General features: G+C 44.0%; 1 protein-coding gene across 1 annotated transcript; it reads left to right on the forward strand.

Annotated features, from left to right (window-relative positions):
* The first annotated feature begins 9478 nt into the window (after positions 1 to 9478).
* On the forward strand, positions 9479 to 10660 carry LOC147461493 (uncharacterized). Its single transcript, XM_086505753.1, has one exon. It carries the CDS (start codon positions 9479 to 9481, stop codon positions 10658 to 10660), a length of 1182 nt encoding a protein of 393 aa, XP_086361879.1.
* The last annotated feature ends 1067 nt before the right edge of the window (positions 10661 to 11727 follow it).

Here is an 11727-nt window from a genome sequence, read left to right on the forward strand (position 1 = left end):
GGAGTGCATTAACGCTGTGGAGAAGGCGTGCGAGTTTACGTTGCTGTCACCTGAAGCTTCCGCTAGCTCGTGTGTGGTTGCAGCTCGTCTCTCTTTCAATCTCTGACAGGAAGCCCTCTTCTCGGCATTGCCCAGCTCTGCCTGCCACCACAGTGCAAGCTCTCTCTTCGCTACACACACGCGCGCGGATATCCACACGCCCTTTCTCTCCAACATGCACCCGTCTAGAGGTAAGCACAATTTCATCAGATCAGGCAAGCATATTGGCATTTTATCCCCACACAAATCCTATATTCTTGCTGAGTTAAATCTTTTCAAGCTTTAGACTACCTCTCTATCCAAAACTTGTACCTTACTTGTATGTCTTTGAGCTGCTCAACTTAGCTCAATCTTCTTTTTGATCCTTGTAGATCGAGATCATCGTCATCATACAAAGCCAATTCTGTATTGTGCGCTTTCCAATTCAGCTGTATGACAAATTATGGATCCTTAATTTCAACTCAAACCAATTGAAACATAAATTCTAGTGGCCACGGGGGGCTTCTTGGGGCTTAATCAATGCTAATTTGAACATTCTGGAGAGAGATATTGGGAGCTCTTGTTAAGAAGGGCACTTGATTTATAGATGATGGAGATGGACACAGAGATGGAGATGGAGGAGGTGCAATCAGAGGAAAGAGCTATGTATGGGCAAGGAGGTGGTGCAAGTGAGGAAGGGGTGTTGTGCTCAGGGGGTGCGAGCGACGAGGGCTTTGATGACGAGCTGTCTATGTTGCCGCGCCGCACCAAGGTCATTGTGATAGGCAATAATCGAACAAAATCTGTTCTAGTTAGCCTGCAGGGAGTTGTGAAGAAGGCGGTTGGCCTTGGAGGCTGGCATTGACTGGTACAATGCCATGACATTATATCTCATTGCATTATCTTGGGAAGGTCTGCTTCTGCTTATCTGCTTTGCTGTGTTGCATTGTCTTGACAGAAAAACAAACATCCCCCATACCACCTCTGTCAATCTTTGAAGGCCTCTCTCTCGCACCTGAATTCCACATTTTAATTTTCATGTTTAGGGTTAGATTTTATTCTGCCTTTGAAGTAAGCATTCTCTCAGCTGCATTCATCTTTAAACAAAAAATTCATAATCATCTCTGCAGGCCATCGTGACTCCTCACCTTGTTTTTGAATGCACATCCTCAAACAAGGCATGGCTTAGCGTATTTCTAAGGCGCCTAGGAAGTGAACACACGATATTGTTGACACAAAATAAGACCAGGCTCTCCTTGAGTGTGTGTATGTGTGTGTGTAAGAGAGAGAACCGTCATGCATATTTTTCGCTATCCACCGCACCCTCTGTGTGTGTGTGTGTGTGTGTGTGTGTGTGTGTGTGTGTGTGTGTGTGTGTGTGTGTGTGTGTGAGAGAGAGAGAGTGAGAGAGAGAGAGAGAGAGAGAGAACGAAGCCAGGCCTACGAACCCTGTGTGTGTCAATGAGTAGAGAGAGAGAGAGAGAGAGAGAGAGAGAGAGAGAGAGCCAAGCATATGAACCCTGTGTCTCAATGAGTGTAGAGAGAGAGAGAGAGAGAGAACAAAGCCAAGACTACGACATCACAAAATAAAGTCAGGTCTTATACATCCCGTTGCGACATGTGTGTGTTGTGTGTGTGTGTGTGTGTGTGTGTGAGAGAGAGAGAGAGAGAGACCGCATGGCTCATTGTTTTTTGATGTTGTGCATGTGAGTGTGTGTGTGTGTGTGTATGAGAGAGAGAACGCGAGTCATATCACCTGGAGCTGACACGGAAGAAAATGCAAGGAGAATTGATATACTAAGCTGCGTCCCATAAATAGTGTTGTGTCTGCAGCAAGTAATTGTGTGTGTGTGTGTGTGTGTGCGCACACACACATGCACAAGAGAAAGAGAGAGAGAGTGTGTGTGTGTGTGTGTAATTTTGCAAATATAGCCAGTTAAAATACACTAAAACCGATTATTTGTGAACACCGGTTCCAATTAAGCATTTCATAAGGTTCATAAAACACAAACAACCCTCAAATTTGAAGGGCAACCTACTACTTTTACTTTTTGAGAAAGTCATAAGGAAACTTTCTTTTTCTTTCTACACAAATTGAAAGGGCATACACCTATTTTTTTCTAAATTTTCTACAATTTATATCTACACTATTCTATCTCTACTATATATAATGGAGCTTAAAATTTTTCAAGAAGAAGAAGGCCTCCATGCGTCAACTCTTGGAACGTTTGCACGGACTTGCAGTGGAAATGCACCTTTCAAATGAAATTTGGAAGCTTAAGCTATGTTGTTCATATCTATAGCCGCTTGAGTGCATGTGTGTGTGTGTGTGTGTGTGTGTGTGTGTGTGTGTGACACACACACACATACACACACACACACACACACACACAAAGAGTGGCGCCTATGTGCGTGTCTGTGAGAGAGAGATCAACGAGACTCAACAATTGGGGAGAGAGAGAGAGAGAGAGAGAGAGAGAGAGAGAGAGAGAGAACACGACTGGCACCTCTGTGCGTGTGTGTGTGTGTGTGTGTGTGTGTGTGTGAGAGAGAGAGAGAGAGAGAGAGAGAGAGAGAGAGTGAGAGTGAGTGAGAGAGAGAGCACGACTGACACCTATGTGTGTGTGTGTGTGTGTGTGTGTGTGTGTGTGTGAGAGAGAGAGAGAGAGAGAGAGATTGGCGAGACTCAATGCTTGGCGACTCAATTGCATGGATGGGGGGAGAGACAGAGAGAGAGAGAGAGAGAGAGAGAGAGAGAGAGAGAGAGGGTCTCACACCTCGCCATTTGTAAATTTTCCTTACCAGTTACGCTAGCTATGCTGGTGCTTAGCACATGTTGTAGCCTATGAGCGCAATGGCTGACACCATGGTGAAGGGTGGACATTTTCTTGGTTTGGGTACCAATATTGAAACTTTCTCTGACAAGGCATCTGTGGCTCTGACGATTGAGTTACCACTACAAAATTTGACACTAGTGGTGGGCCAAGCCTTGGATGTGGTGTTGGCGGAGCCATAAGAGGTGAACCAGTCATCAACTACGTCACCCGTGGCTCTGATGTTGGTTGTTGGAACTGTGTACGTGGTGCAGGATTTGGTAATTCACATTATCGACTTTGTCTCAGTTGGGATGCATTTAACCCTCAGGCAACTCTTGCCTCACTGCTCGCCAAGAGAGAAAATCTATAACAGGAACTTCATTAGGTTGAGAAATAGGTTTGAGACCTTGAAACTACCGTTAGCCAAGTTGGGAATGTGCTAAAAGGGTTTGAAGGTTTCCTTTCATCAACATTGAGGTGCAAGCAATTTGAAACAACTAAAAAATTTTCAAATGTTTCAAAAAGGATTTGAATGTTTTCTTTCATCAAAATTGAGGTGCAAGCAATTTGAAACAACCAAAAACATTTTAGCATGAGGATATGTTGTTTTCCTTATTGATAGTCATGTTGACTGTGGTTGAGGAGCATACATTTGGTCGGGGGGGGGGGGGAGGTCCTGCTCCTCATCGTCATCCTTGAGAGAGAGAGAGAGAGGTCTGTCACGTGAGAGAGAGAGAGAGGTCCTCAAGGAGTCGCCGGTTGCTCTGCCATGCTCAAGAGAGAGAGAGAGGTCCTCAAGGAGTCGCCGCGCTACTCCTCCACGCTGCTACAGCCACGCTCTCATCATCATCCACAGGAGTCGCCACGCTGCTCAAGGAGTCGCCATGCTACTCCTCCATGCTCCTCCACGCTGCTGCAGCTGACCTGCGGCTCCTCACCTGAGGCTCCTCACCTCCGACTGCTCACCTACGGGGCTGCTCACCTCCGGTTGCTGTGGTGACCTGCAGGTAGTGCTCTCTCTCTCTCTCTCTCTCTCTCTCTCTCTCTCTCTCTCTCTCTCTCTCTCTCTCTCTCTCTCTCTCTCTCCAACAATTGCACCCCTGTGGGCATCAAATGAGAACCCCCGACGATTGCGCCCTGTGGGCATTTCGCTGCAAGTAGCTCTCTCTCTCTCTCTCTCTCTCTCTCTCTCTCTCTCTCTCTCTCTCTCTCTCTCTCCAACAACTGCGCATTATTGAGAGAAATGAAATGAAATGTCATACCAAGGCTATTGAGAGAAATGAAATGAAATGCTTTATTGAACGTCTCTGTGTCTGTGTTTTGCCCCAATATTTTGCCAATATTTTGCCCTTCCAGAGATGCAAAAAAAATTAGGGCTTTCCATAAGAAGGGCGTTGGTCGTCTAACAATACAATATGCTAAAACTAGAATTTGTGTTGGTTATGTAGGCTTTGGAGATGAATTGCTTCATTATTTTACGTGATTCAGAGATGCAAAATAAAATTGTAGCTTTCCATAAGTTGTATCAATACAATATGCTAAAACTAGAATTTGTGTTGGTTATGTAAGCTTTGGAGATGAATTTGAAGGTATGTGGCATCACACAGGATGCTGATATGGGCAAAAAAAATCATGATAATATTGTAAAATTGGGGTCGTTGAAAGAAAACATTGTGCTTGGCACTACCTTGGTCGACATGTATGCCAAATGCCATGCACTTCATAAAGCACAAAAAGTGCACGAGGAGATTCCGACCTGGGATGTCGTCTCTTGGAATGCACTGATTGTGGGAAATGTCCAACTTGAAGTGGCCAATAAGCTTTGAACCACTGATTGCAGCCAGTATTTGTGGATGCCCACGAAGTCCCCCATCACGGCCCACACCTTCCACTCGAATGCCTTGCCACATGTATTAGTGTTCCCACTATCCTCCTTTATCGCATGCAGACATACGTATATTGTCTATTACGGTAGCCGCCGACTGAATGCCCCTTCAATAACCCAAAGAGGTTTTCCTCCTACTTCTCTTCAAAACATCAGACAGAACTCCATCTCGATGTTGGGTGCTACTCTCGCACAGACAATGATGGGTACGTGTATGAGTGCTACGTCACAGATGTTGTAGAACTATAGAGAGAAAGAGAGAAGAAGAAGACAGTTTAGGGTTTGAGATATGGCAGCGGATATCACCCTGAAAGACCTCTTGGTGGTGTCAGCTACACTTTTTGAAACGTTAAAATTTTAGGTTGGAATCCCCTCCATTTGGTGCTTGGCCCTTTGAAGACGTTTAATATAACATTTCGTTTTGTTTCATTCATACCCCTCCTCTCCACGTGAGATTGAGACTGTGAGTCAGTGTTCGGGAAAAGGAAAAATTCCGCCCTTGAATTCTAGCATTGCCTTGGTCGACATGTATGCCAAATGCCATGCACTTCATAAAGCACAAAAAACACACGAGGAGATTCCGACCTAGGATGTCGTCTCTTGGAATGCACTGATTGCGGGAAATGTCCAATATAACATTTCATTTCATCTCCCTCCTCTCCACGTGAGATTGAGATTGTGAGTTATCGTCGTCAATGCCCGAGGATGTTCGGCATGCAGCGGTGACCACAGAACCTCATGCCCCCTCACCCGCCCCTCACAGCTCTCAGCATGGCGCAGTGTTGACCACCGACTCTCACGCAGGCTCGCCATTGCAGCCTTCCTTCATCCTGTCGGCTACTGCAGCAGTGCACGCCATCCTCCTCTGGGATACTATAGTAGCGCACGCGGGCTGTCATCGCTTCTCATCTCCATCGTCATTTTTGTGGGCTCATCGCCATCTGAGCCGTCTACTGCAGCAGCGCCCGTGGGCTCAACATCCTCCTCCGGGCTACAGTGTCATCGTCATCTTTGCGGGCTCTTATAGACCTTGGCCCTTTGAAGATGTTTAATATAACATTTCATTTCATTTGATTTCATCTCCCTCCTCTCCATGTGAGATTGAGTCTGTGAGTCAATGTTCAGCAAAAATGTGTTTCAGCTTACAATCTTTTGAGTTTTAAACTGGATCAGAACCCTATGTGAGTAGGGCTAAGCATTGCACAACAAGCCAAATAAATTAAAGTGTGCCTCACTCGCAGATTGGAATAGCTACCACCGAACACTAGGTGACACTCTTAACAATTGAGGGTTTGAGATAAGCGCTGACAACATCTTGAGCGCACTCTATACCACCGGACACTAGGTGACACTCTTAGAACAATATGCCACTCTTAACAGTTGAGGGTTTGAGATATGGCAGCGGATATCACCCTGAAAGACCTCTTGGTGGTGTGAGCTACACTTTTTGAAATGCTAAAAGTTTAGGTTGGAATCCCCTCCATTTGGTGCTTGGTTTTCCAAAGTCTACCAACAGTTACAAAAAATAGGTCTTCAAAAGTAATGTTTGGTCTCATAGACCTTGGCCCTTTAAGGACGTTTAATATAACATTTCAAGCTGTTTCATTTGATACCCGTCCTCTCCATGTGAGATTGAGAATGTGAGTCAGTGTTCGGGAAAAGGAGAAATTCCACCCTTGAATTCTAGCATTGCCTTGGTCGACATGTATGCCAACTGCCATGCACTTCATAAAGCACAAAAGGAGCTTTCAATGAGCTTAATCTATGGGATGTCGTCTCTTGGAGTGCACTCATTGTGGGATATGCCTACACATGAGTAGGGGAGGGAGAGAGAGAGAGAGAGAGAGAGAGAGAGAGAGAGAGAAGAAAGAGAGAGAGACAAAGAGAGAGAGAGAGAGAGGGATGGGGCAGCCGCTCTCTTGGCCCTAACCAAGTTAGGCATATCCCACAATCAGTGCATTCCAAGAGACGACATCCTACACACAGGCTTTGGCTATTGCTCTCTCTATGGCCACCTTGCGCCATAGAGAGGGAGGTATAGAGAGGTGGATAGGGGAAAAATAGAGATAGAAATAGATAGAGAGAAAAACATGTATAACCTGGTGCTAAATATATATCTTATTCTTTCTTACAAAGATGGAGCACGTGCTTACCTCTGGAGGAGATTCTTCGGAGGTGATATTTTCTACACCAGAGAGAGACCCAAGCAACAATTTACGAAATGTCAAGCGCGTTGCCCGAGGTGGCGATGGACCTGCAAAGAAGCAAATTGTAGATGGACTAGGTATCATCCACACAGTATGCTCCAAAATTCAAGCCTCATGTGAGAGAGCAGAGGCATCACAAGTTTCCTATAGAGAGAGCATTCACTGGTTGAGCCATTCACGATATGAGCAAGGGGTTTATCTTCATCGTCTACAGGAGAGGATGCAGCTACAGATTAATGGTATTTTGCAGCAGCGGAGCTCAATGCAAGGATAACTAAATCGCATAGAAAGCAACAGGCAAAAATCATGAGTCTCTTGGAGAGGTCCGTTCTTGACAAGGATAGCATGGATTTCAAAAGCATTGTGCGTGAATTACGAAGTACTAGCAACAAATTGACCGCCGTAGCAGTACAACATACTACAGGTGTCTCCGAAGTTAGATCTATCTCAAACAAGCTCCATGCATTGGTAACGACCCATTGGCCCAAGAAGGGGATTAATGCCGTTGGAGATGTTCCATCCAGTTCAAAGCAGGGCAACCCTTGCAAGAAGTGAATTATGTAATCGATAGTAATACTCACTTCTTTCTCATTTATAGACTTAGCGGATCTATATTTTGGTGGCTTTGGGGATATTGACTACATTTTGGGGGAGGCTTATGTATGTAGTGGATACCAATTTTCTCATCACTCTTGGTTGTCTTATTTGGATACTACATTTTCAGAGGATCTTCATAATTGTAGTATTTTTGTTGCCACTGTGTCTTTTGGGTCACACCTCCCGTTCCCCGCCCCCCCTCACCCTCTCTCTCTCTCTTTCTCTCTTTCTCTCAAGTTATGTTGCAGTGAAACTCTCTCTCTCCCTCTCTCTCTCTCTCTCAAGTTATGTTGCAGTGAATCTCTCCTCTCTCTCTCTCTCTCTCTCTCTCTCTCTCTCTCTCTCTCTCTCTCTCTCTCTCTCACACACACACACACACACACACACACACACACAAAGTATTCTAGGTGTGTGCAATGTCTGACTTCTTTCTAGGTATGACAAATGTGAAGCACTTCATAAAGCACAAAAAGTGGGAGAGAGATTTCTATATAGGATGCCGTCTCTTTGAATGCATTGATTGCCAGACATGCCCAATTGGGTAGGGTCAAGAAGCTCTGGGCTATTTTTGGCAAATGCAAAGCGAGAGTGTCTCTCCTAATGTAATCACATGCACACCATTGCCGATGTGGTATTTGCTTTTGATTGCGTAAACGGAATGTACACAACAATCCAAGCTTCAATGCAACTCTACCAACTCAAATGGGGACCTGTCTCACCATGGTAACTCTTCATAATGAAGCACTTCAGGGTTGATTTGGATGCACCTTTGAATCGGTCTTGAGCAAAGGTTTCCAATGGTCAATAATGGGTTGACCAATAATGGGTTAACGTGGCGACTCCTCAAGAGTTAGGGGACTTCAGTCGGGCGAGAATCCGGTTGACGTGCAGACTGGCGCGTTGTAACCGCAGCGGAAAACTGCCGACTGAAACTCAAGCCTTAAGCGACAATCGTTGGTTGGCTAATCGGATGGACTCGCTCCCCCAACTATATCCTTAGTAGTAGTTAGATGAGATATAGAGAGACAGATATATAACCATGTGGGTTGGCAAGCCTCCTCTCACTGACTCTCTCAAAGAAAGATAGACATAGTTGGGAAATCCTTTCTTCTCCATACTCTCTGCTTATAATTCTCTAGATACTAACCTGTATATACCTGTGATTACTTATAAGAGTTCTTTTTTGGACAGATGGCTATTGGTCCAAAGGTGTTGTCTCCTGGACATGCAAGACGTAGTAGGATATGTCAAGCCTCTCGAGCTACGCGACGTGCAGCAGCGCGAGATAGAGTTCGACGTTCTATGGGTGAGATTGATGTGCCTCGCTTGGAAGATTGCCAGCATTTGATAAACGTGAATCGATGCAATGAATTTCCTCAGGGAAGGATTGCATTGGATGTAGATAACGAGTCAATTCTCTTGCAAAGTTATGTAGGGATTGAAGTGGAAGACAATTTGGAAGCCAATAATGGAGATGTTCTTGAGGAGCCTTTAATTGTCTCCAGAGAGGGAGATTACTCCAAAGTTGAGACACTTTGCCTATCTATCACCTACTTATATTCTGAGACCACTTCCTTGATGCATATCTCTATGTTGTCTATTTCTCATGAAAAGTGTATTCTTCATAACATAGGCAACTTGGATTTTGCATGTTCGTTTTGTGGTGCTTTAGCTTGGAAAACAGAAGCAAAGACCATTCACACATTTGTGGGGAAGAGTTGTTGCAACTCAGGAAATGTTTCTTTGCCGCCATTAAGTGAACCTCCTTTAGAATTAAGGGAATTGATGCACGGGGTAATACTAGAAGTAGAAAATTCTTGAAACATATCAGAGCATACAATAGTGTGTTGGCATTTGCTTCTTTGGGAGCTCATATAGATGAATCTCTCTGCCAAAGAAAAGGAATCTATACCTTCAAGGTGCATGGATCTATTTATCATAACATTGGTCCATTGATGCCAGAAGACCGATCAGGTCAAATCCCTCGCTTTGCTCAGTTGTATTTTTTTGACACTGAGAATGAGTTGCAAAACAGAATGAGTCATGTTTCTAAACTCAAACCAGATGTTTTGGAAAGCTTGCAATCGATGATGCATCGATTAAATCCGTATGTTCAAGCTTTTAGGGGGTTTGCTACAATGGTCCAAACTTCCAATATTCCGGAGATTAGGATGGTCATTACTGAGAAGCGTACAAATGGCTGGCAATATGTTGCTCCAACAAGTGTGGAAGTTGCTGCAATCATGCCTAGTCAGGGTGAAGAGAGCAACATTGGCCATCGTGATATTGTGTTGAATCTTTTGGGTGGTGGTCTAAAACGAATCTCAAATTGCCATAGTTCATACATGCCTCTATTATATGTGTTGCTATTTCCAAATGGTGAAGAAGGTTGGAATCCTTACATACCCCAAGTGAACAGAGCGGAAGTAAGCAAAGAGCGAGTAAATGGAACTACAAAGTATATTTCTACAATGGATTTCTACAAGTATAGATTGCAAATTAGAGATGACACGACACAATGTCTTTTACGTGGTGGTAGGCTACTGCAACAATATATTGTTGATGCATATAGTTGTGTGGAGGAGTTGAGGCTATTGTGGGTTCGTAATCATCAAAGTGAACTTCGCAGTGAGGTGTATCAAGGCTTGACAGATATGGTTGGAGCAAGAGATGGAACAAGGGATGATAGAGAACTGTTATTGGGTGCTAATGTTGAAAGAAGGGTTGTATTGCCTTCTTCGTATGTTGGTGGCCCTCGCTATATGCACCAGCTGTACCAGGATGCCATGGCAATTGTACGCAAGAGAGGAAAACTTGATCTCTTCATTACATTCACATGCAATCCTGGATGGAGGGAGATACAGGATGCATTACTGCCTGGACAGACATCTAATGATCGTTCTGATCTTACTGCCCATGTTTTCTACCATAAGTTCAAGGATTTGATGGGCTTACTGATTAAGAGAGCTATTTTTGGTAAGGTCATTGGACACATTTCTGTGATTGAGTTCCAAAAGAGAGGCCTTCCTCATGCTCACATTCTATTGATACTTGCATCTGAGCATAATCCAATAGAGACATTGCATTATGATAAGATTGTGTGTGCGGAGCTTCCTGCTAAATTAATGTTTCCATAGTTGTATGATGTTATCAGTCGGTGTAATGTGCATGGCCCGTGTGGAAACTTGAATAAGAATGCTCCATGTATAAAAGATGGAAAGTGTAGGTTTAAATATCCTCGAAGATTCAGTGCATCGACTACTGTGGCTAGGGATGGATACCCAACGTACATGAGGAGGGATGATGGAAATTACACTATTCGTAATAAAGTGCAAATGAGTAATAAATGGATTGTTCCATACAATCCATTTTTGTCAATAAGGTACAATGCACATATCAATGTGGAGGTTTGCTCCACTATATCCGCTGTGAAATATCTCTACAAGTATGTGTATAAGGGACATGACAGGGCCACTGTTGTTCTACAAGATAGTGAAGGGCTTCTAAATGAAGTTACAAACTATCTTAATGCTCGATATGTATCAGCATCTGAGGCTATCTAGCGTATACTTGGGTTTCACATGCATCAAGAGAAACCTGACATACAACGGCTCCAAGTGCACTTGCCTCATCAAAATCAAGTCATCTTTAGCGACAGAGCAACTGTACAGAGTGTGGTGGAGGGAGATGTCAGCAAAAAGACAACGCTCACTGAGTGGTTTGTTGCAAATCAACAATATCCAGAGGCCAACGATTCGTTGTACATAGACTTCCCAACAAACTAGGTTTGGAAGCGAGCAAGTAGAACATGGACTCAAAGACAGATTGGTGACATGATTGGAAGAATGTACCACATTGTTCCCAATGCTGGAGATTTGTACTATTTGCGTATGTTACTCAACATGTGCAAAGGATGTAAGTCTTTTGAGGATATTAGAACCTTCAATGGTGTGGTATATGACACATTTAAAGAAACATGTAATGCACGAGGATTATTGCAAGTTGATGATGAGTGGTTTCTTTGTTTGGAAAAAGCTTCTTTTCAGCAAACAGGGCAACAATTGCGCCTACTGTTTGTAGTCATTTTGGTTTTTGTGAACCAATACATCCTGGTGCATTGTGGAATCTCTTCTGTAAGGAGCTTTCTGAGGACCATGTATATCATATGAGGGTTCGCACAAATGATGCGAATATCTGTGAACAC

The sequence above is a fragment of the Adiantum capillus-veneris genome, chromosome 3, assembly GCF_014529385.1.
Source record: "Adiantum capillus-veneris isolate H3 chromosome 3, ASM1452938v2, whole genome shotgun sequence".
Classification (NCBI taxonomy): domain Eukaryota; kingdom Viridiplantae; phylum Streptophyta; class Polypodiopsida; order Polypodiales; family Pteridaceae; genus Adiantum; species Adiantum capillus-veneris.

What these genes read in the sequence shown, in the direction of transcription:
- LOC147461493 (XM_086505753.1), top strand. Translation starts at nt 9,479, where the DNA reads ATGCCAGAAGACCGATCAGGTCAAATCCCTCGCTTTGCTCAGTTGTAT.